The sequence below is a fragment of the Mya arenaria genome, chromosome 4, assembly GCF_026914265.1.
Source record: "Mya arenaria isolate MELC-2E11 chromosome 4, ASM2691426v1".
Lineage (NCBI taxonomy): Eukaryota > Metazoa > Mollusca > Bivalvia > Myida > Myidae > Mya > Mya arenaria.
The window spans coordinates 73,326,588-73,353,683 of NC_069125.1; the positions used below are offsets into that span (position 1 = coordinate 73,326,588).

Here is a 27,096-nt window from a genome sequence, read left to right on the forward strand (position 1 = left end):
AAATGTTTAGCTTTATTACATCAAGCACCATGTATATATAAACATAAATACAAATATTCCTGTGACTAGCAAATTATAGTTCTAAAACCAAACCAGATCAGTCTGAGTATATGAGGTACAATTGTCAATGCTATTAAAAGTATATTTTAATATGTTTTAGGAATTGACTGTTAAAATTTGAATGGGTTGACTTCAGAAAACTTCACTACAAAAGCAAGTTATCTTATTACACAAAAACCAACATGGAACAGAATCAATTACGTGCATTTACCAATCCAAATTCAAGATGATTATTTATAGAGCGCACCTTGTGGAAAAATGTGTAATACATGTACCTATGTACAAACAATAAAGACAATCCCATGTGAGTATAATCTTGATGTTTGTAAAGAGCTTATACTAACGAAATCATTGTATAAAGATTGCTATAAACATGAACAATATAAACATCTACATATGTTCTCATATGCTAAGAGGTTTCAGTTGATGATTTAAAACCACTTTGCTGATTGTTACTAACTAAAGGTGTCAGGGTGAATAATTTTTCATATAGGAAATTGGTACATTGCAGAAGGTGGAAAGGAGATTCTTTTCATAGGCACTAAATTTGGCTGTAAAAATACTGCAAAAGTCTTAAATAAGTTTTACATATTAAAAACAGATTGTAAAATGTATGGACATAATGCAGTACAGCTAACACTCAGAAACTATACAACCCTCTACACTCAGCATTAACAAATATATATTTTAACAAATTTGTGAAGCAAAGGAATGTGTTTTTGAAGTCTTTTTTTCCTTATCTTCATGCAGACACCTCCATAGAACTGTTTCTGAAAAATAAAAATAAATGCAATTGAAATCAACCGAGGATCAAAATCATGTGCATTAATAGAGATAAAATTCATTTAATTACGACACCTGGTTCAAACTTGAATGTGATAAATACCACAGCACACCAAAATGTCGGAAATACTGCCCGAATGCAATCTTGAAACATGACTAACAGATTAGTCAGACAGACAGACTCATCCTTATCTTATGAATGCAACTTCTGCCATATTGTATTGAAATCCAACCATGATTGAAAAAGATATTGACCACACACAAACTATCATTAGTAAGGCTTTTTCAGGAAAACTCAATTTACTCAGTGGTTTAGGGTAAGGTTGCTTGAACCTTGATCTTAAAAGGAAGGGACACCAGTCTTGTGTGTGACCTCATCCTATTGTGGAGGCTTCTTGGAAATTTTTTTTAAAACCAAACCATGAATGAGAAAGAAATGGACCGGCCAAGAAACATACTAAGTTCAGATGGATGCTGTGACCTTGGCCTTAAAAGTAGGGACATGGGTTGTGTGGGCAACATGTCCTCATACTTTAATGGTCACTCTTGCCAAATGATATTAAAATCCAACATTAAATGACAAAAGATATGAACCTGAAACATAATATAATCAGTAAGGCTTATACAGCAAAATATACTTAGTTCAGAAGGTTGGTGTGACCTTCACCTCAAAAGGTAGGGACAACAGGTTGAAGGGCAACACATCCTCATACTTTGGTGGTCACTTCTGCCATATTATTTGAAAATCCCACCATCAATGAGAAAGATCTGGACTGGACACAAATAATTATCAATAAGGCTTACATAGCAAAACAAATGTTCAGAAGTTCATATAGGTTGCTGTGACATTGACTTTGAAGGCAGGGACATTGGTCTTCAGCGTGACACGTCCCCATACTATGGTGATCACTTCTGCCAAATAATTTTAAAATCCAACCATGAAGGAGAAAGATATGGACCGGACAAAAACTAGACAGATGGACAAAAACGGGAAGGAATGATGTGGACTATGGATGATAAACAATATAGTGCCCACTTCACTGTCAAGTAGGGTTATAAAAATCAGGTCCCAGTTTTAACAAGAGGGCCAAATGGCCCTGAATCGCTCACCTGTCATATATTGCACATTCTTCACTATAACACATATAGAGAAAACCCATCAGCCCCGGGGTGTGGCCAATTTTGACCCCAGGGCCATAATTTGAACAAACTTTGTAGAGGTCCACTAGACGATGAATCATGCCAAATATCTAAGCTCTAAGCCACGTAAGTTCAGAGGATATGATTTTTGAAGTTTTCACTATAAACATATAGAGAAAACCCATGACCCCCAAGGGGGCGGGGCCAATTTTGACCCCAAGGCCATAATTTGAACAATCTTTGTAGAGGTCCACTAGACGATGATCATGCCAAATATCTAAGCTCTAGTCCAAGTAAGTTCAGAGGAGAAGATTTTTGAAGTTTTAACTATAAACATATAGAGAATACCCTAACCCCGCAGGGCGGGGCCAATTTTGACCCCAAGGCCATAATTTGAACAATCTTTGTAGAGGTCCACTAGACGATGAATCATGCCAAATATCTAAGCTCTAAGCAACGTAAGCTCAGAGATTTTTTATTTTTTTTACTATAAACATATAGAGAAAACCCATGACCCCCCAGGGCGGGGCCAATTTTGACCCCAAGGCCATAATTTGAACAACATTTGTAGAGGTCCACTAGACGATGAATCATGCCAAATATCTAAGCTCTAGTCCAAGTTCAGAGGAGAAGATTTTTGAAGTTTTAACTATAAACATATAGAGAATACCCATGACCCCCCGGGGCGGGCCAATTTTGACCCCAGGGCCATAATTTGAACAAACTTTGTAGAGGTCCACTAGACGATGAATCATGCCAAATATCTTAGCTCTAGGCCAAGTAAGTTCAGAGGAGAAGATTTTTTAAGTTTTCACTATAAACATATAGAGAAAACCCATGACCCCCCGGGGCGGGGCCAATTTTGACCCAAGGGCCATAATTTGAACAATCTTGGTAGAGGACCATTTGGTGATCCTACCTACCATATATCAACGGCCTAAGCCTTGTGGTTTGGGAGAAGAAGTTTTTCCTTTAGGTTGCCATGGCAACCAGAGTTCTGCATGGAATTGAATTCTTTGAACAACTTTGATAGAAGACCACCCAAGGAACATTCCTATGAAGTTTTATTAATATTGGCACAGCGGTTAAGGAGGAGATGTCTTTTAAGTAAATTGTTGATGGACGACGCACGACGGACGCCGGACAAAAGGCGATCACAAAAGCTCACCTTGTCACAAAGTGACAGGTGAGCTAAAAATGCTGAATCTATACAGAATAATTCAAGATTAAATGGAAGGGATGTACAAATCTTAGTGGACAGCGAGAGTTTCGCTCTTATATGAAACTTCAATTCAATTAAATGTATCCAAATATATGACATAAAATTAAATTTAAATAACAACCATGAACTAAAGCCATAAATCTTATGTCTGGTTTAGAAAAGTATGAGGGGTTATTGCATTAGACTAGTGAACCAATGTGCTCCAAAGTGTAATTCATTTGAGTATCATACACTCCAGGCGCAAACTTCATACTCAAAGTGCCATTGTGAATATTACCAATTTTCCTTGACAATGTCTGGAACATAGTCTGGTTTCACAGCTTCAGTCAGCTCTCTTGCATACATGTCAAGCCGCTGAGTCATCTGAAAAACACAGATATACACTTTTTCATCACAATTCAGTGCCAGTACTTATAATTGTAAAGCAACAGATTTAATTAAGAAGTTGTAATAGGCAGAAACTAAAGAACGAATATATGACTGTTCCATCTGTGATTAACTTCTCATAACCTTAACTTATGACAATGGAAACAAGAGCTGTCACAGTATGTGATGAATGCCCCCGAATGTGACATTGACCTATGAACAAGGTCAGTACATGAAAAGTTGATCTTGCCTTTATTGTCAAATAAATATGGCAAGTTATTTTAAATTGCCACTGAGCCTTAAAAAAATACCACCCATACTTGACAACCTACACTCCTATGTCCTTATATTCAGCATTCCATTGTGAATAAACACTAAGTGTATCTTTCACCTTAGAGGTAGGGACATGGGTCTTGCACGCGACACGTCATCTTGGTATGTCAAACACATGTGGCAAGTTATTTTAAAATCTGTCCATACAAGAAAAAGTTACAGCCCGGACACAACAACCTATACTCTATGTCCTTTTATGCAGCATTCCATTGTGAATAAACACCTAAGTGTGACCTTGACCTTAGAGTTAGGGACACGGGTCTTGCACACGACACATCATCATGGTATGTCAAACACATGACAAAAGTACTTTTAAAATCTGTCCATACAAGAGAAAGTAACAGCCCGGACACGACAACCTATACTCTGTTTCCTTATATGCAGCATTCCATTGTGAACAAACATTAAGTGTGACCTTGTACTTAGAGGTAGGGACACGGGTCTTGCAAGCAACACATCGTCTTGGTATGTCCAACACATGTGGCAAGTCATTTTAAAATCTGTCCATACATAGGAAAGTTGCAGCCCGGACACGACAACCTATACTCTATGTCCTTATATGTAGCGTTCCATTGTGAATAGACACCTTAGTGTGACCTTGAACTTAGAGGTAGGGACACAGGTCTTGCACGCAACATGTTGTATTGGTATGTCCAACACATGTGGCAAGTCATTTTAAAATCTGTCCATACAAAGGAAAGTTGCAGCCCGGACACGACAACCTATACTCTATGTCCTTATATGCAGCATTCCATTGTGAATAGACACCTAAGTGTGACCTTGACCTTAGAGGTAGGGACACAGGTCTTGCACCTGACACGCTGTCTTGATATGTAGGTTAACATGTGGCAAGTTATTTTAAAATCCATCCATACAAGAGAAAGTTACAGCCCGGACACAACAACCTATACTCTATGTCCTTATATGCAGCATTCAATTGTTAATAAACACGAAGTGTGACCTTGACCTTAAAGGTAGGGACATGGGTCTTGCACGCGACACATCGTCTTGGTATGTCAAACACATGTGGCAAGTTAGGCCTAAAAAAAAAAATGTCCATTTCGGGTTACCCGACCCTACCTATAAAAATGCGCCGACCCTAACTATTTTTTTCCGTTTCTGAGCCAAAAAAATATTCGTTAGCGAATAGAGAGTTACGAAGAGCGGATAAATGTAGATTTTAATCGGAATTATTGTTTATATGATAAAACAAAGTCAGGCAATGACAGTTATGTAGGAAAGACTGCCATGTGCAAGAAAACACTCTGCACTTCAACAGATTTTGAAAAAAAAAAATCCCTACCTAGAAATTTTGGGAAGGTTACCCTAAACAATTTTCTTTTTTTGGCCTTATTTTAAAATCTGTCCATACAAGAGAAAGTTACAGCCTGGACACAACAACCTATACTCTATGTTCTTATATAATATTATGCAGCTTTCCATTGTGAATAAACAACTAAGTGTGAGCCTGACCTTAGAGATAGGGAAATGGGTCTTGCACGCGACACGTCGTCTTGGTATGTCAAACACATGTGGCAAGTTATTTTAAAATCTGTCCATAAAAGAAAAAGTGACAGACCGGACACGACAACCTATACTCTATGTCCTTATATGCAGCATTCCATTGTGAATAGACACCGAAGTGTGACCTTGACCTTAGAGACAGGGACACGGGTCTGGCACACGACACGTTTTCTTGGTATGTCGAACACATGTGGCAAGTTATTTTAAAATCTGTCCTTACAAGGGAAAGTCACGGCCCGAATACGACAACCTATATTCTGTGTCCTTCTATGCAGCATTCCTTTGTGAATAAACACGGAGTGTGACCTTGACCTTAGTGGTAGGGACACGGGTCATGCACGTGACACGTTGTCTTGGTATGTCAAATACATGTGGCAAGTTAATTTAAAATCTGTCCATACAAGAGAAAGTTACAGCCTGGACATGAGTTTTTGAACCAGACACACGGACGGACGGACTGACGGACGGACAGTGCGATTTTAATATGCCCACTTCCGACGGCATAAAAATGATGATTGAGTATTGATAATAATAGGATCAAAATTGATATATCTTAACGCTATATGAACTGAAGTCTTGACCTGCTCAACACCAGTACTGTAGTTCTAGACAGCTCAACAACTGTATGAATTACTTACCTGTTGACCCCACCAGTACTGTAGTCCTAGACAGCTCACCAACTGTATAAATTGCATAACTATTGACCACCTAAACCGTAGTTCTAACAAGCTCACCAACTGTATGGTTTGCCTACCTGTTGACCACCACCAGTACTGTATTCCTAACAAGCTCACCAACTGTATGAATTGCTTACCTGTTGACCACCACCAGTACTGTAGTACCAACCAGCTATCTAACTGTATGACTTGTTTACCTGTTCACCACCTGTACTGAAGTTTTTACCTGTTCGCAGCCTGTACTGAAGTTTTTACCTGCACACCACCTTATTCTGTCCTTATATGTACACCACAGTCATGTTCTTACCTGCACACCACCTGTCCTTATCTGCACACCACCTGTCCATAACTGCACACCACCTGTCCTTATCTGCACACAACCTGTACTTACCTGCACACCACCTGTTCTTACCTGCACACCACCTGTCCTTATCTGCACACCACCTGTCCTTACCTGCACACAAACTGTCCTTATCTGCACACAACCTGTCCTTATCTGCACACCACCTGTCCTTACCTGCACACCACCTGTCCTTATCTGCACACCACCTGTCCTTAACTACACACAAACTGTCCTTATCTGCACACCACCTGTCCTTATCTGCACACCACCTGTCCTTACCTGCACACCACCTGTCCTTACCTGCACACCACCTGTCCTTACCTGCACACCAACTGTCCTTCTCTGCAAACCACCTGTCCTTACCTGCACACCACCTGTCCTTACCTGCACACCACCTGTCCTTACCTGCAAACCACCTGTCCTTACCTGCACACCACCTGTCCTTACCTGCAAACCACCTGTTCTTACCTGCACACCACCTGTCCTTACCTGCAAACCACCTGTCCTTACCTGCAAACCACCTGTCCTTACCTGCACACCACCTGTCCTTACCTGCACACCACCTGTCCTTACCTGCACACCAACTGTCCTTATCTGCAAACCACCTGTCCTTATCTGCACACCACCTGTCCTTACCTGCACACCACCTGTCCTTACCTGCACACCACCTGTCCTTACCTGCACACCACCTGTCCTTACCTGCACACCACCTGTCCTTACCTGCACACCACCTGTCCTTACCTGCAAACCACCTGTCCTTATCTGCACACCACCTGTCCTTATCTGCACACCACCTGTCCTTACCTGCACACCACCTGTCCTTATCTGCAAACCAACTGTCCTTATCTGCACACAACCTGTCCTTACCTGCACACCACCTGTTCTTACCTGCACACCAACTGTCCTTATCTGCACACCAACTGTCCTTATCTGCACACAACCTGTCCTTTCCTTCACACCACCTGTTCTTACCTGCACACCAACTGTCCTTATCTGCACACCAACTGTCCTTACAAGCACACAACCTGTCCTTTCCTTCACACCACCTGTTCTTACCTGCACACCAACTGTCCTTATCTGCACACCACCTGTCCTTACCTGCACACCACCTGTTCTTTCCTTCACACCACCTGTTCTTACCTGCACACCAACTGTCCTTATCTGCACACCACCTGTCCTTACCTGCACACCACCTGTCCTTTCCTTCACACCACCTGTTCTTACCTGCACACCAACTGTCTTTATCTGCACACCACCTGTCCTTACCTGCACACCACCTGTCCTTACCTGCAAACCACCTGTCATTATCTGCACACCACCTGTCCTTTCCTTCACACCACCTGTCCTTACCTGCACACCACCTGTCCTTACCTGCACACCACCTGTCCTTACCTGCACACCACCTGTCCTTACCTGCACACCACCTGTCCTTACCTGCACACCACCTGTCCTTACCTGCAAACCACCTGTCCTTACCTGCACACCACCTGTCCTTACCTGCAAACCACCTGTCCTTACCTGCACACCACCTGTCCTTACCTGCACACCACCTGTACTTACCTGCACACCACCTGTCCTTACCTGCACACCACCTGTCCTTACCTGCACACCACCTGTCCTTACCTGCACACCACCTGTCCTTACCTGCACACCACCTGTCCTTACCTGCACACCACCTGTCCTTACCTGCACACCACCTGTCCTTACCTGCACACCACCTGTCCTTACCTGCAAACCACCTGTCCTTACCTGCACACCACCTGTCCTTACCTGCACACCACCTGTCCTTACCTGCAAACCACCTGTCCTTACCTGCACACCACCTGTACTTACCTGCACACCACCTGTCCTTACCTGCACACCACCTGTCCTTACCTGCAAACCACCTGTCATTATCTGCACACCACCTGTCCTTACCTGCACACCACCTGTCCTTACCTGCACACCACCTGTCATTATCTGCACACCAACTGTCCTTATCTGCACAACACCTGTTCTTACCTGCACATCACCTGTTTTTACCTGCACACTGCCTGTTCTTTTAGTAATGATTTGCTGACAGCCCAACAGAAGTAAAGTATCTAGGTACTTACCACCTGAAGAACTTGTACCAAAGCGCACACTTAAACAAAACATGTACTGAATGGCTTTCCTTCACAAATTGTTTTCTTAATTAAGTGCTTACTGTACTTACCCGGAAGCCCCAGCGATCCTTTATTTGGCGACAAAGGTTGAGGTCCATCTCTGCCACAATCAGGCCATCCCGGGTTCTAGACAAACCCTGAAACATATACACATGAAGTGATACACTACCATCACTGTCACCTTCGTTTTGCAATGAAATGGAGTGTGAAATGGAGAACATGTGTATTAAAATTTATTTAAATCTGTCCAAATCTTTCACAAGTAATTGGCTGGACACCTTATTATGGCAAATTCCAAATACTGAAATAGAAAAGGGGCCTTAACTCCATAAAAAAAGTTGTTTGTTATCTAAGTCGAACTTTACCTGTATTTTATGTTGTTAAACCTGTGTAATCAAAATTATTTAGAAGATCTATCTTTTAGTCAATTTTTAGCTCTACCAAAGGCCAGAAGATCTTATGTGATGGTAATGTGTATGTCATATGTACGTCCGTGCGTGCATCTGTAAACAATTGCTTGTGAACACGATACAGTCTTCAGTTTTGATTGTATCTTGATGAAACTTGAACAGTATTTAGATATCAAATTAGAGCTTGGTTCCTTTCGAAAACCAGCCAGATCCGCCCATGCATGCCTAGATTATGGGCCTTGAAAGTTTAAAAAAAATGCTATTTTTAGCTAAGTCTATTTTTAGCCAAGTCTACATGAGTGAAGTCTATTTTTAGCCAAGTTTACATGTACATGAGCGAAGTCTATTTTTAGCCAAGTTTACATGTAAAGTCAAGTCTAGGATTAAAGGGAGACAACTAGCTTTTTGGTTCTGCAGTTGTTTTTTATGAATTACTCTCCCTTGTTCTTGTTGAAAGGCCAAAGGCCATTTTTAGACTATCTGCGCATGCGTGCAGGTAGCCTTAAGACCGCGAATTCCGAAGAACTACTTCTATTCATGTCGTTTTAACCCATTTTTTTGTCTCCATGTGCTCTATGTTTAGCAGAATGACGACAAAATCATAAAAATAGATAAGTTGTATTGCGTTCCGAGTATGAGTTCTTGCTTGTTCGGCTACTAGTATTTCTGCGCTGTATTTCTGTATCCCGGCGTTTTATTTTTAGCAGGACATAACTATTTTTAGATTGTTATATTAACAAGATTAATGGGTCAAAATAATGGAGGCTCTGGTAGGCAGTTAACATACTGATATCCACTCTGAGTTTAGCCCAAGATGTATTACCGACTGCAAGTGTCCCATCGTCTGCATGGTTTGTTGTTATAACCTGGTGTGACCCTAAAGTACGCTTATTTGTAATGGTGAATTTTTTATATTACCGTTTTATGAGATAAGAATCAAAAATCATTGTCTGAAAGTCAAAATAGTTGTATCTCAAGTTTCGCGTTGCTAATGCTTCAAATACTATGATTTGCCTGCTATACAATTACAAAATACTATTCATTCTATGATTTTTAGGCGTATACTTTTCTATTAAGATGTTTTCATTTTTTTTGCGTAGTAGCTTCGTTCCGGTGTATTCTTGCCATTGTTTTGTACATAAGGCTTTCAATTTATTCTAACACACATGCCCTGATACGACATTGAGTCATTCATACGTTTGATGAAGCAAAGTAGTTCGGATTTAACCTGTAAAACATCTGAAGTATGCGAAGCCTTCATAACATCACTAGTATTATTTCTACACAGATATTTACGTAACACATAAATAACATATATTTATCAATAAAACTTGAAAAAGCACAATCATATTCCCATTCTTTAAACAGACAATTTCCGATAATCTAAAAATAGTTTCAACATCATAAACTGACAGATTTTCTAAAAATAGTTTCTACATACATTAACTGACCACATGTTTGTCCTCACCGCAGGAAAACGACCCATCTGATAAGCTCTGCATTTTGATAGGAATTATTTTTAAAGTTGCTCGTAAAAATAAAATCATTTTCCTTAAACAATTAAAACGTGTATGTTCATAAAACTTGCCTTACATATGATATCTAATCAAAGCACCGAAAACCCTTTAAAAGCGATTGAAAGGGGCATGCATTGTAACTTTAAATACATGGGGATACGTCGACCGAAGTGATACGCTGTGCATTTTGAATGGAATTATTGCTGAAGTTGTATGTAAAAAAATGATTTTCCTTAAACAAAACATGTATGTTCATAAAAGGAAATGATATTTTTCAATCGTATGATATTTAATCAAAGCAACTAAAAAACTTTAGAAACGATTGAAAGGGGTGTGCATTGTAACATTAAATACATGCGGAAGGGTTATTACGACGATTGATGTGACATTTACATAAACAAAATGACACAAGACGCCATATAATAGATACAGATATGTTTGTTTCCTCGCCCAGTGTGGTCACAAGTGCTCTTGACCCTCGGCACATTTTCACTTTTATCTATGTGCCCTTCACCCATTCCCATAGTTCAAATAAAATTTGCAACTCTCACATATTTGCCCGCAGATAGTCTTTCAGCGCTTCGCGCTTTGATTAGCTCTATTGGCCAAAGTGTCTGTCTTTGCGCATCCATCTTAACACAATTGGTTGTGAATGTTTGTTCAAATTATGCCCCTGGGGTCATTACTGGCCATGCCCCAGGGTTCACAGGTTTGGTATACTTAAATTGGGAAATGTTTGAAAATCTTTTTGTGTGTTCGCGCATCCATCTAAACACAACTGCTTGTGAATGTTTGTTCAAATTATGCCCCTGGGGTCATGACTGGCCATCCCACAGGTTTGGTATACTAAAATTGGGAATGTTTAAAGATATTTTTGTCTGAACCAGCTATGCAGACCCTTGCTATTTTAAATAAGGCATAATTTAGTGGTCTGCTACCATAGTTGTTCAAATTATGCCCCTGGGGTCAAAACTGGCACTGCCCCAGGGGTCACAAGTTTCCTAGAGACATATTTAAGAAATATTTTCAAAATCTTCTTGTTTCAAGCCACAAGGCTCATACCTTTGATATTTGTTGTGGAGCATCATATGATGACCGTCTAACAAAACAGTTGAAATTATGCCCCACGGCCAAAGCTGGCCCAACCCCTTTTAATCTACTTTTTTATTTTTAAAGCTACAGCAATGAAATTTTGACATGAGTACAGTTATGCAAACAAGCATCAATGTTGTCCTCGGATGACCTTGACTTTGACCTTTTGATCCAACTTTTTTATTTTTAAAGCTACAGAATTGAAATTTTGACCACGAGTACAGTTTGAAAGCAAATATTTTTTTCGTCAGATGACCTTTACTTGGCACATATTAAAATAGTTCATGCAACTAATCTGCTTACACTTTCTGTCCTCAGATGTTGAACGTGCAACATTTTCAGCTAACCCAAACACAAAACATGAACTATATGTTTGTTACCTATTACCCATACATACATGCTCTGGATTGAAAATGACCACAAGAGCAATTTAGTCAAATTAAGAAAAATTAAGCAGTGAAAAGTAAATGCAGTGTACACCCACTTAGCGATTGATATTTATTCCTGAATTTATGTTTAAAGTTCTTGTCATTTTGTGCATTTGACACTTTTATGACAAACAAATCAACCAGCAAGCTATCCTATATACACCAGTTAACTTGATGATAATGAGACAATCTATACAGTTACACCTTCATTATAAATGACCCATATGTTGGTCATTCAACCTTTAAGAGCGGTCAGTAAAACATTGATCAATAATAAAGTTAAACATCAAATGATTTTTGTTTGCCTTTACAATTATAACACTGATTTCCCCTATGCTGAACCAGATAGAGGACAACCACAATATAGCAATGGACTATCCTATACTTCCCTCCCTCTGATAATGGTAGCTCCTAGTCTGGCCTGGATGTTGGTTTCTATCAGTTCTGTATGGCTGTACTTGTGTTGTGACTGATGCACTTCACAAGTTTATTTGCCCTCCTAGAGGACATATGTTACACAAAGCCAAACAAAGTTAAACATTGAAGTGGCCATTTAATACTCTCAATTTATCACACTTAAAAAGTATACTGAATCATTCATAAAAATAATGTAAATAAACAAGTTACAGTACCCATTTAAAATAGTACATTAATTATGTAAATGTGTCTATCAAACTGTTAATTCTTTGTAAATCATTGCTTAAAATGTATGAAGTATTTCATTTTAATTACCACTGCTAAGTGTAACTGAACCTGAGCATACATGTACAGTTAAATGTTTTATATTCAATTGTGCACTAACGGCACTACGCACCCAAGATGATTTGAAATGCAGAAATATATTGAATATATGTTATAACCTTCCTTAGTTTCCCTCTTTAGTTGCTAAATGTAATCAGATTATAAATGCAATCCTGCACTGCACAATCATGTTTATTGATCAACAACTTGAACCAGACTTCCCCCCTGAGTAAGCTATAAACCTAGTTGTTGAATGTGGAGAGCACAGTTTCTAGCCTTGCTAGGAAGGAAAGCCACACTTATTCACCTATAATCATATATACTGACTTGCAGTCATACCAAAATACATCTATTCTGAACTGAGCTTGTCCTGAGTGTATTTGAAATGTATAAAGCAGCACTGTCTCACTCTGGAGCTAGCTTTTATAGCGGCGCTGTAGAGTCAGCCTGCAGAGCCAGGGGTATGGGTTCAATCCTCAACATAGCAATTTGTTACATTTGCAACTCAATGTGGGTAGATCCACTAATATCTTCTCTTCTTGTTTAACATATTGTCATCTGTGTTTCATGTTGTTCAGAATGCATGGTAATGATGGACAGATCCAGATAAAACCATAGTACAATTGAAGTTTTTTTTTCATTCTTAATTTTGAATACACGGTACAGTAGTGACAGTTTGAGAATTTCCAGGAATAAATTAAAAAATCAATTGATTTTGTGTTTAATTTTGTTGTTATGCCTAAATAAAAATTAATAGTTTCAAGTGGTTGAAGTTTATGGGTTTTTAAAAAAATAAATAATTCTGTTTGATGACCATAACTGATTGTCACCACCGTTGGTCACCCATCAACAATTACGTGATTAGAATATTATTCGATCATTGCACCATCCCTAATTTTCACATATGTTAATGTTTCTGTATCAGCACATATCATAATTGGACACAACAGATTTTCACATATGAATTAAATTTGTTCTTAAACTGAAATATGTCTTAAAAGACTTGTTTTTCCTTGAAATCATGTATTTATTTTATTTATTTCATGTTATTATAGAAGTATTTGTGTGATAACATGCTTCGTGATTATATTGCTACTAGTATCTGTATACTGTTAATTGAAACAAATGCTAGTTGACTGCAGTAATTGTATAAAACTTGGATTCTTGTTGGCAGGTTATCTTTAAATAACAACATTGATTAATGGCAATTATTGAGTGAGCATTGACCAATCCATAAAGTTTTTGGCTAACTTTGACCAAACCAAAGAGTTTACCAGTATTATATAACTGGCTGCAGAATAACATTGGACTTGTCCTGAAAGTGGGTAAGGCTGGGGAGGGAATGTCCAATATTGGGGATAGGCTGGAGTGGAAATAGGACCAGCTGCTCCCCCTGTCTCTAAACAGGCACATTGGAGTGATGGTGTTAGTCATGGTACAGTTGACTGGCTGAGAGCAACAACATAATTATTGGCTTGGGTTCACAGGGAAAATATTTGATTTTAACAGATACATTTAAAGAAGATGGATAATCCATTGAGCGTTGAATGTGCATAGAAAAAAACATGTATAAAAAAATAACAATACTTAAAAAATATTGCATATTAGACCACACCTAAGGAAACCGTTTGTCGTATTTACTACACCTATTTTTATTTTTTATAAGCAACCACTCTAATTTTTTTACCAAAATATTAATATATCTGCATATCTGTTCACTCTTAAATATCCCAAACTCCTACTTATACAAGCTATATTGCATAAAGTAACAATATGTCTCTGACTATAATTGAGTACTTTGATGAGGGTCTTACCATTATAATATACAAAGCAGGGATAATAATGTCAGCATTGTTTCACATCTTCATTCAATACATCTGTACAACAGAAAAACAACAGTTTCACTTCATACTGCTTCTGTTTTTGAACTGAATTATTTTGTCTGCTCTCTCCAATTTTGTCAGTCCAAAATCCTATGAACAAAAAATGAAATTTGTGCGGCCTTATGTTAATTTGAAATTAAATGTATATGGTAGCTATGCTTGCAAATATCATATACACTTGGTGGTTAGGTGTGTCAAATAATCCTTGCGCATTTATAAATTTGACATTTTAAAGGGAATGTTTTAATTACAGTGAGAAATATGTCAGACATATATATATTCATTTTTTGTAAAAAATAACAAGGGGTAAGAACTCAAATTCGGACTTAATTTGTTTATGGTGAGCTAGGTAGAACCTCATCGTATAACAAACATGCTGTAAATGTTGTAAGACAATGTGGAGATTGTTCTCAACTTGTAAAGGTAAACAAGGTGATAACAACATTATTGTTAACTTTTGAACATGAAATATACGATAATGAACTCACAAATTTAAATATAAACAACAGTTGTCTCAAATCTTGTTGGAAATACTAGAATCACAAGTGTATCCATTAAACTTCCACAGCAGTATAAATTTGAAAGCTAACAAATTTGTCTGCCTGAAAATATTGAATATTGAAACTATTTAAATTTGTTCGGAGACAGACATGGAGCCACTTAAAACATATTTAAAGAAGGACTTCTAGGATTTTTTTTAATTTAGTAAAAACTGGTAAAACATCCCACATTTGATAGTTTAATAGTTTAGAACCCTGCTGATTAGTGAATGAAGAATACCTCTGTCGGATCGAATTAAAGCTTATTAAGCTGGGTCGACAATATTTTTCAAGTATAGTGAATGTTTTTTTTTTATCATTTTTTTACATACAGTAAAAAATGGATCCAGTAGGGAAAACAATTTATTGTGTTAATATGGTGAGCATTTTTGTAAAATTAAACCATTTTAAAATTTCATTCAACAGTGAATTGACCACTAACATTGACCTTGAACCAACTTGTCTATCACAGGAGTAATGAGACTACACCCTACACTCAAACTTGACACAAGATGATATTTGCCAAGCCCGCTTGAGGTGAGCTCAAAATACTTGCCACAATGGTGATTCGTTGTGTGTGCATTCATCCCTGGATTAGTTTTAGTGTTAGTTAGTCCATCCATCTGATTCTGGCTTGTCCGGGCTTTAACTTGGCCATGCATATAGAGTTTTTATTATAACTTGGCATTAATGTTTGCCACCCACCACTTGGCTTGATATATTAGTCAACCCTGTCTCTACGTGGACAGGGATTTTGGGGACCAAGTGCGCATGGATCACTTATGTTCAAAACATACTTAAAAGAATGCCGTTAACTGTGCAAAAAACTGAACAAGCAAAATGAACCCTGCTGACGACATGTTCCACTAGGCTATCTCTATGTTCACTTCATTGTAATAACAACAACAAAGGACCATAACTGTGTCTGAGCAAAGCTTGTCGATGGCATGTAAGAGCTCAATATAAATCACTCATTTGAAGTTTCATCCAGATCCAGCCAGGGGTTTTGATGATGAAGCGTGCTGGCTAACAGTGATTAAAGAACCTTGAGAAATGCATGAATTTCAAAGACCTTTACCTTTATGAGGCTTAAATTTTGCTGAACAATTTTGTGAGGTTTCATAGAATAAATTGAATAAAGAACAGCCAAGTAATGGTTATGAAGAGCAGCACTACTTTGCTTTCATAGCAAATGTTGATATTAGCGCAACATTATTTCACTTATGGTCATATTTTTATTTTTTTTATAACAAGTAAACTTAAGTATGATCTTAGTCTCTACATCTTAATTTTCTAAGATAGCATTCTGTGACGGAGACTAGAAAACACAAATCATCATGTTTGTATTAAAAACTATTTCATTGTCAGAAATTAAGTGAACTGTTGTCATTTTTTTTAAATCTGAGTGTACTGTGTTTATGATAACTTAACATAATCAACGAAACATCTCAACAATAAAGGCTTAAAAAGAGTCTTAAAAATGATAGGTCACTACAAAATATACCCCAATATGGAAATGAAAGAAGTGTTTTAAACCCCTCAACATACAGTTATAACAATATGTCTGCATACATGCATGTAATGTAGACATTCCTAAAAATATTTGTTTCAAACATTAAAGAAGGAGATGGTGAAAACGTATACACTGAGGAGTAAACAGAATTTAACAGATTACTAAATTTGATATATCATATTTTAATATAAATGTTAAAAGTAATCACTAATTATTTCCGCAAATATGACCTTTTAACCTTGACACTGAGCAGGACAAGTTTGCATGTGTGCCTATGTTACAACTCTGGAATATTTACAGTGCTGAACATTTGTTCGAAACGATAGTAAAGGCCTTGCCTCTTGACAATGAACAAGAGAATGAACTCCTAATATGGTCGCAGAGATCAAGAGCAGAGTTAGAACAAGACTCTGACTGACCTTGGACCAATCTGAACGGAACAAGAGATGATGGGCACACATTAAGTAAGACAGACAGACTGCCAGGGGAACTTGGTTAACCAGGGTTGGGCAGACACAACTGATAGCATTTACCATACCGGCGTTCTGCTTCCATCTGGCGCTGCCACATAGCTAGAACCTAGAAACATAAGATTTTATTTTAGTTTGATTCATTGTACAACCTTACATGTGAAACTATGTACATGTATAACAAAACAATATTCTCAAACAGTATACTAACTTACTCTGAACATTTTCATCTAATGTTGCTAGTTCATCATTTTAATCGTAATCTTATTTTTTACTCACCATAGAAGTGTCCGAAGTCTTTATGGGCTGAAAATAAAGAGAATTAAGATGAAATGCTCCAAAATAATGTTACTACAATATTAAGAACAATTCTACAAAATAAAGTCATGCTAAAATAAGTCTTTACTAGAAACCTGTTTCAAGGGCTCAGAGCAATTGTTAGAAAGGTGGCGATTAATTGTTAGAAAGGTGGCGATTAATAACTACGGTAATAATGTAGAAATCAATTTAAGAAATGATCAATGCATCAAGAAATACGAGAAAATGAAAGACATAACATGTATGGCAACAAGACTGTCTTGGACTGAAGGAAATACATGTATCATTCTTTATTGATAACTTCACTGGAATTGTGAGGTGAGGTGCAGCTCATGTTCACTATTTGAATCCTCTCCAAACTTTATATCAGTTTAATTGTCCAAACATTACCGTTAAAGATGAAACAGGATAGATACCAATATGATGACAAGAAGCAGCTGGCCGATGTGTGAATCACAGCCTAATGACAAGATATAGCTGGCCAATGTGTGGATCACATCTAAATGACAAGACATGTCCGTTCTATGTGTGGACCACAGCTAAATGACAAGACATATCCAGCCTATGTGTTGATCACAGCTAAATGACAAGACATATCCAGCCTATGTGTTGATCATAGCTAAATGACAAGACATATCCAGCCAATGTGTTGATCACAGCTAAATGACAAGACATATATGGTCTATGTGTGGATCACAGCTAAATGACAAGACATACACGGCCTATGTGTGGATCACAGCTAAATGACAAGATATATCCAGCCTATGCGTTGATCACAGCTAAATGACAAGACATATATGGTCTATGTGTGGATCACAGCTTAATGACAAGACATACACGGCCTATGTGTGGATCACAGCTAAATGACAAGACATAGCCGGTGTATGTGTGGACCACAGCTAAATGACAAGACATATATGGTCTATGTGTGGATCACAGCTAAATGACAAGACATATCCAGCCTATGTGTGAATCACAGTTAAATGACAAGACATATACGGTCTATGTGTGGACCACAGGTAAATGACAAGACATATCCAGCCTATGTGTGGACCACAGCTAAATGACAAGACATATCCAGCCAATGTGTTGATCACAGCTAAATGACAAGACATATATGGTCTATGTGTGGATCACAGCTAAATGACAAGACATACACGGCCTATGTGTGGATCACAGCTAAATGACAAGATATATCCAGCCTATGCGTTGATCACAGCTAAATGACAAGACATATATGGTCTATGTGTGGATCACAGCTTAATGACAAGACATACACGGCCTATGTGTGGATCACAGCTAAATGACAAGACATAGCCGGTGTATGTGTGGACCACAGCTAAATGACAAGACATATATGGTCTATGTGTGGATCACAGCTAAATGACAAGACATATCCAGCCTATGTGTGAATCACAGTTAAATGACAAGACATATACGGTCTATGTGTGGATCACAGCTAAATGACAAGACATAGCCACTCTATGTGTGAGTAATAACTCAATGACAATACGTAGCTGGTTCATGTGTGGATCACAGCTAAATGACAAGACATAGCTAGTCTAAGTGTAAATAACAACTCAATGACAATACGTAGCTGGATCATGTGTGGATCACAGCTAAATGATTCGATGTAGATGGTCAATATGTAAATAACAACTCAATGACAATACGTAGCTGGTTCAAGTGTGGATCACAGCTAAATGACAAGACATAGCTAGTCTAAGTGTAAATAACAACTCAACAACAATATGTAGTTGGTTCATGTGTGGATCACAGCTAGATGACAAGACATAGCCACTCTATGTGTGAATAATAACTCAATGACAATACGTAGCTGGTTCATGTGTGGATCACAGCTAAATGACAAGACATAGCCACTCTATGTGTGAATAATAACTCAATGACAATACGTAGCTGGTTCATGTGTGGATCACAGCTAAATGACAAGACATAGCCAGTCTAAGTGTGAATAACAACTCAACAACAATAGGTAGTTGGTTCATGTGTAGATCACAGCTAAACATGATGTAAATACCAACAACATGTACAAATGTATTGTATCCTACCTGGTTTGCCATCAGCAGATGTGAACTCATTTTTAAACACCTCCTGAAGTTATAACATACACATGCATGACTATAATGTGAAATATAATTCATTAAATATACAAATTGTGTCTTAACTGAAATTTATTATCTTGTACATGTCTGAGAGTTACAATGCTTGTTTCAAATACTCTGAGCTCAGTTGGTAAAGCAGGTTTTCCTGGTTTGAAAAATTTAAACACAGTGATATTTGTTTTTATTTATTGTCCAAAGAAAGCCAATACATGAATCCCTTAAATACCTAGTAAACCATCTCTTATGACATACCGTTCCAACTCTGTTAATAGCACATGTGTAGTAGCTGTTGGCTATGGCCGCATTTCTTGCCTCGATTGGCCACATGGGTTCACTATACAACAGGAATTAGAGTGTATCATTTCTCATTTCTAACCAAGCACAAAGCACAAATCAGATATTGTGGGGTAAAAAATACAAAGTCTATTCAAAATCAGTCCTTAAATAAAACCATTTTATATTGATACAAAATTGTGCAATCAAAAATATTCAAAAGGGAGACTGCATGAAAGAAAGTGAGTAATTCTTGGAACATGCAATTTCAAGACCATGTATTGTGCAGTGAGTACCTTAGTGCTCCCACAGTTGCGGATGGGTTGAAGACAATTTCAGCCCCATTAACACCATACATCATCCAGTTGGGAGGATGGTGGCGACCATAGCAGATGTTAATCCCTATCCTTCCTGAAATATCACAGTCAAGAAGCTTAATATGGAGAAAACTGCGCTACAACTGGTGATGATAATTGTAATACTGTATTCACTATCACAACATAATAAACATTCCTAAAAACAGAAACTCTTTAACCCAGGATGTAAAATGGCACCAAATCTTGAAATGCGAATCCTGAAGACTAGCAAAAAAACTTTCAATAATGCCTTTAACAAACAAACTTCATTACGTGAGCTGAGTGCTTTGGAGTTTTATCTACATTTTTGTGAAGTATGAGGTATGCATACCATTAAATAGCTCTTTTTGAGCTCTTTATATCTGGGTTGTTCGCAATCGTGTATAGTGCTTAAATTTTGAGTAATATGCAGTGCATTTTCTTCTGTCTCCAAAATGTCAATTTTATTAAGTGCTTCTTTTCTTTCGTGCAATTTAACCAATGATGTATTAACATTTTAAAGTGCAATCCAGTGACATAAAAAGCAATTATTTCTGAAAAAAGACACGTATTTAATTTCTTTTTTTCCTTTTTTACAGTTTAAATAAAGCAAAAAAACCATTTACATTATTTAATAGAAAGAGAATAAATAGAGGATAATTGTTTGTTTCAGCGTAAGATTGCAATTTATTCCATCGAGTGAGCAAAAAAAGCTTCATTGCACGAGTAGGATAGCCACATGTGAAATATTTACTATTGATATTCACAAGGTGAAATAAATTGCATTTTTACACTAAAACCAAACTTTTTTCTTTAAATAATATGCCAAATCCTGAAAGATATAAAAATTATATCTAATTGTTTGCCCATGAAACATCATTTCTGAAATTACATCAATGAAATTGTGTCCCAGCCCTGTGCGAGTTGAAGTTTGATATGAACTTGAGAATGGGCAAAAAAATCAAAATTATGAAAAATATCAAATTAATATTTTCACACTTAAAAACAGTCAAATATCAATTTCATTTCACTGATAAATCTCTATAAACCACCGAAAAGCATATAATAAAAGTATATCATACAAAAAAAATTCTCCACCTAAAAAAATCAAAGAACTGACTTTTACTGTTGATAAAAATGAAGTGTTAATAATTCAATATAAAACAAAGATAACATTGTTCTCTAAAGTTTTTGAAGATACCCGATTTCTTTTTCATTTGGAGATGACAAATACCAAAATTCAAATATCTTCTAGTAATGATATTCAGTCAATAGGGCTTTAAGAATGTCCTAGATTTAATCTGTTTCTGTATCTTTCAAGTTCTGTAGGCTTTGATTACTACAAAAACACTTTTTGAAGAACCAATATTTTCAAAGTAGATTTCTGAAAAATGCAAAAAAGGAGTGAGAATAGAGCTCTAAGGCAACAATTAGCTTTATCAAAAGAAAAATAAAGTAAATTTTTGATACACTAATTACACTATTTAACATATTCTTTTATGAACAAAAAAATACAGAACCAGATGTTGACCTAGAGAACAAGAAGGGCAATCTTACCAAACTGTGTCTGGAAGACTCTGTGGCCCGTGTCACCCTCCATATAGTATGTCGACTGGAAATACAGGCAGTAACAATGTTAGCACTGATGCATTAAGTGTTACTTTGAAGTCTATATTAGGCTGCATTGACCAGTAAAACTGCCAAGAGTGACCTTGACCTTTGAGCAATGTAGCGCGCAAAAGAAAACTTCCTGACCTCTACACTGTGCATTCTAGGACAGGCAGATAGGTACATATTCATACTTATTACTATAGTCAATTGATGAAGCTCAATAGAATCTAATGCAATCATTTTCTTAGTCAAAATTCTCTTCATAAAATCATGATAAGATTACTAAGTGAGATGATGCCAGCTATTGCTGTATCTTGAAGTGTTGTAGTCATGTATTAACAAGAGGTATACCTCGTTAAAGTCACCGACTCTAGGAATGTGATTCTTCCTGGACTTCCCGAGATATGCTCCCGTGTTTGATATCACCACTGAAACAGTGAACCATCAAGTTGATCTTCAACAGAACAACATAATTTTTATATAAACAATTCAGAATGAAATACTTCATTTCAACTCAATAAGTCTTTCATAAAGGTAAATGATGAAATATCCAGAAACACAAATACATTCTACAAAATGTCTTGATGATTAAGTCTCCATTCACTCAGCTAGACAGAGCATCTACCTGCTGTGTTGGCCAAGACATCACCATGGTTCTCATCACGTTCCAGGATCGGAGATATGATCACCATGTTATACTTTTTGGCAAGCTGTTGGTCAGAAATATCAAACTTTAACCAAGATACTAACTAATTATTCTTCATGTCCTACAGGTGTTTTTGTCAGAATGGCTCTTATTTTACAATTATTGAACAATCTTAATACTTCAAACAGTAACTATTCAAGTGACATTACTTAAATTTCACTAAACAGATAGTGCAAGGATACACAAACATATCAAATTCAAAACTATTGTACACATAGATTGCCTAAAGCAGAGTACAATCTCATTTCCAACCCTAAGCGGGATAATTACATTCTATGATTCTTGCTCACCTCCTGCAGCAGTCTGGTGGTCGGGCCGTCCTCTGCAGACTCCGCAAACTGACACCAAGGGTGCTTCTCCCGTGTACAGAAGGCAAATGGCATTGCTAAACATCAACCACCCAGTTAATATGGTATCATATGCAATATTGAAATTATTATCAAGAACATTTTTACACAGAGCTAAACAGAATTGTGTACCATATTTACATATTTTGACGTTTATCAAAAAAAAAAGGTACCATAGACTTTTTGTCATATTATGGCCAACTTACTCCAGGCCTCCTGCATACACATGACATTTACTCCACATTTTGCTCCAGTAGAAATGATATCTGAGATTCTCTTGTGGAGAGATTCAATCTGCAAAGGAATATATATGCTACAACACTAAATCAGTATCATTACATGCAAGTTTTAATGTTCACAGTTTCTTAGTACATTAACACAGCGGTTAATATAACAGATACGTGCATGGGATTACAAATCAATGATTGCCTTCATATTTAGCTTACAATGATCACATTTTCCAGGGCTTTTTTGTCTGTTATATAACAGTTATTTTGCTATTATCCAAATGCTGAAAAGTTATATTGAATGCAAATATTCCCAATAAAACCTTTCAAAAATAATTGATAAAATTTGTCAAAACAAGATGATAATACAACATATTAATTGTTTTTGCAACTTAAAGATTATTGTACAATTTGAGTCTATTACCCCAAAGAATAATATCTACACTCAAAAAATCCCAATTTGACAGATATTGGTCATGTTTATAAAATAATAGAACAAAAACAGAAGCACAATGACAGCCCTACATCACTCACCGGAGTACACTGCCATTTTCGCTGAATCAGACATACTAGTATGTGCCAATAAATTGTTATAAGATTCTTCAAAACCTTTGACAAACATTCTTACCAAGTTTCACCAGGATCCTCTATTGCATAAAAAGTTTTTTTTAACATTTGTCCTTGTGACCTACCTGTACTGTTTAAAAGTTTTTATCGGATGACCCACATTCAAAATTACACAATAGTTTATCAACACAATAATTCTGACCAGAATTTGATGTTACAGATGAAAAAAACAGCCTCATTTTACTGTGAAAAAGGTCTACAGTGTACCGTAAATACACTTATTTTTGACGATGGATGCTGCCCGGCAACCTAGCATCAACAATAGCTCACCCTTAGCACTTTGTGCACAGGTAAAGTATGGGTGTACCTGCTGCGCTATGGGGGCGTCCGTCGGCAGAACTATTTTGTTCTGGATGAGGCCAACACGAACCACCCTCGGGGGCCTTGTCTCCTCTTCCAGGGCATCAAACTGATAGCCAACAAGCTCAAAGTCGCCAGAGTCAGCTTCAGCTAGGGCATCCCCTGCTAAATCCAGCTGCCTGAAAGTATGGGGGTTAAATCTAGTCTTGAACAAAATCTTGTAAAAAGAAATGTAATAAATTTCCTTTTTATTTCAGATTCATAATTACATGTTCAACTCAGAACTGGGAGCATTAGCAGTATCAATATTTTTTTAAACAAATTTGGGCCAAAATTCCATCTCCTAAACAAATAAAACATTTCAAAAAAGTAGAAATAATCATATAAATGCAGTCCTATTCTCTGAAAATTCTTCAAGTCCATGACCTTTTTTTTGTTTAAAATATACTATGGTAAATTATCAGTGATTTTTTTTGGTGCAATTTACTGCCTTCTAAAGGCTGTTTCCCCTAGCATAAAAGTGTTCATTTTTCCCAAATATTGATTATGTTTTCCCAAATAATGTCAGATCCTGTGAATGAATAAAGTTAAGCAATGAATTTATTAACAAATAAACAAAATCTTGACAAGAATAGCTCTTTTACAGCATATGCATAAAAAAGTAAAAACATGTATAATTGCTATTATTTTTGCTATTTAAGCATGATTTTGTATTTTTCCCAATAAAAATCCCAATTTGAAAGGAACAGGCGGTGAAAATGATTTTAAAAAAATCACTGATTACAGGCATTTTATCACTATTATCAAAACAGCTCTGGCCCCATTCACAAAAAGGCGAAAAACACTGAATGTAAATTAGAGAAAAAAATATGTCAAGAATATATTTAACTTCATACAGCTGTGTGTGCTTAAGAATAATGAGTTGCTTTACAAAAATGTACAGTATTATACATGGAAGATTTATGTATACATGTTTGAACTGTTTCTGTTATCAGTAAGGCTTTTCAAATACTAAAAGCATAATAAACACTGTGGAAGATTTACTCTTGATAAAAGTGTACAGAATAGAACAGTTGGTTTATAGGTCAATCACTCAAAGTAAAAGAAAATCTCTTCTTAAATAGGTGAACAGAAATTATCATTCAACATTGCATACATTTGAGCAAATAAGAATTTTGTCCACCATGTTTTATGATCTTGGATGTTTTGTACACCCTTTCAAAATGATGCGTGAGGTTTCGTCCACCTAGTCAAAAAGGACATGGGAGGTTTGTCCTCCAGCGGAGTGAGATATGATGGGTTCTGAGATCTGGGACCAATATTTACAGGGATAAGAAACAAGTGCAAATAATCAACAGACAGTACTTTCAAGAATGTCTTTACTGGTGTGTTCCTTGCAAAGATATCAATTTAATTAAATTTGATGAATATATTAAAAAAATAATATAACAGAAACATGACCAAACACTAACACCAAGTCTATGCAGCCAATTAGACATTGAAAAAACGGCACATAAAAACTAATATGCTTGAGTTTTATTAAAAAGATACTTTTATATACATGTAGATATATAAAAAATATATTTAAAAGTATTTTTTAAGAAAACTTGAGGATATTTATTGAATTTACTATCACTATCTAAAGTATATCAAAGTACTGAAAGGCCATATTTTAGTGTCTAAGCAATGTAACAAATGCCTGTGCATTGTATGGTATGGTATGGTACGGTACGGTACGGTCCGGTCTGGTCATGTCAGCTCGAGTCGGGGTCGTCATCAAGGATAACCCGTAAAAGTGCAAGCACTTATTTCCAACTGGGCCCTTGGTTTTTGCTGAAGGGACAGCACGCAGAAAAAAGAGTGGTGGGATAAAAGGAAATCTGGGTGCGATACCCTAGGTCTTTTTCAAATACACAGGGTCCATCTTTCCTGGGCTAAACCAGAACTGATTTCACCACTTTTCCAAGCACTACCCTTTCAATGCCAAGCGCCAGGCAAGGGGGCTTACTTGTGCCAACTTTTGATGTCATTCGGTATGACGCAGCCAGGGATCAAACCCATGACCTCCCGCTCTGTAGGCAGAGGCCTTAACCAATAAGCCATGGAGACGGTTAAATAATAGGCATGTGTTGAATATCAATTATACATACATGTATACAAGTAGATGTATGTTATGAACTTATATCAACAGTGTTTTTCGACAATGCAGTTTATGCCCTGTATATTGGTTCACAATTTAATACCCACCAATTTGTGCTAACTGTTATGCACCAGTCAATTGTAACCACACCCCCCCCTCACCCCCCGGGGAATAGTGGGGACTTTAACTTTCAGTTCAGCCAAGCCCGGGTGGGAAAAACTGCTGGTAAAATCCCCGCCAAATGCCCCTGCACCCCAGGGACCCTAGGTTAAGCCCATTCCCCGCTTTTTTGGCGCGAAGACTGAAACCACTGCATTCACCCGGCACTGCGGGGCCACCTTTAGAGTAAAAACACGGCCCATTTCCCTGGCTATCCCCGGTATTTCCCCGGACCTTGGGAGGGGGGAGCGTGGCCACAATTGACTGGTGCATCACTGGGTACGTTTAAAATTTAAGAAACATGCGTTCGTATTTGGCTTTTCCATATATACATGTGTGTACATGAAGTGCTTATTAAAATAATGTACATGCATCAGTCTTATCACACTGTAAATACTCGCACTACACTCACTGATTACAACTGTGACGAGTGCCAAATACAGAACCAAATATGATACTGGTACATGATTGTGTAAATGAGATATAGAGCTTCTACGGTTACTTAAACCTAAAAAGACATGACAACTCTACTGCCACTTACTTCAACTCTTTTCCATAGAGAATCCGTCTGACTTCCGCTAGTTCATTCTCTGGAAGATGTTTTTCAAGCGATTTTTCGACGCTCTGAAATTCGGCCGACATGATGTTCAATATGAAGATGGATGAGTCTACCTTTAAAGGCTACGAGGGTTGGTAGGGTGTTTAAAACAATAAAAAGAAATCATTTATAGTAATAAATTTGTGT

General features: G+C 37.2%; 1 protein-coding gene across 1 annotated transcript; it reads right to left on the bottom strand.

The window, feature by feature from the left end:
• On the bottom strand, positions 1-27,022 carry LOC128229856 (beta-ureidopropionase-like). Its single transcript, XM_052941735.1, has 15 exons — positions 26,893-27,022; positions 24,060-24,231; positions 23,105-23,192; positions 22,842-22,936; positions 22,471-22,555; positions 22,197-22,273; positions 21,792-21,846; positions 20,196-20,310; positions 19,879-19,960; positions 19,573-19,615; positions 17,465-17,491; positions 17,254-17,294; positions 8,643-8,729; positions 3,483-3,568; positions 1-830 (listed from the first exon to the last, which is right to left on the bottom strand). Coding segments are annotated over exons 1-15 (1,155 nt in total). The 5' UTR covers positions 26,994-27,022; the 3' UTR covers positions 1-829.
• Positions 27,023-27,096: the final 74 nt, after the last annotated feature.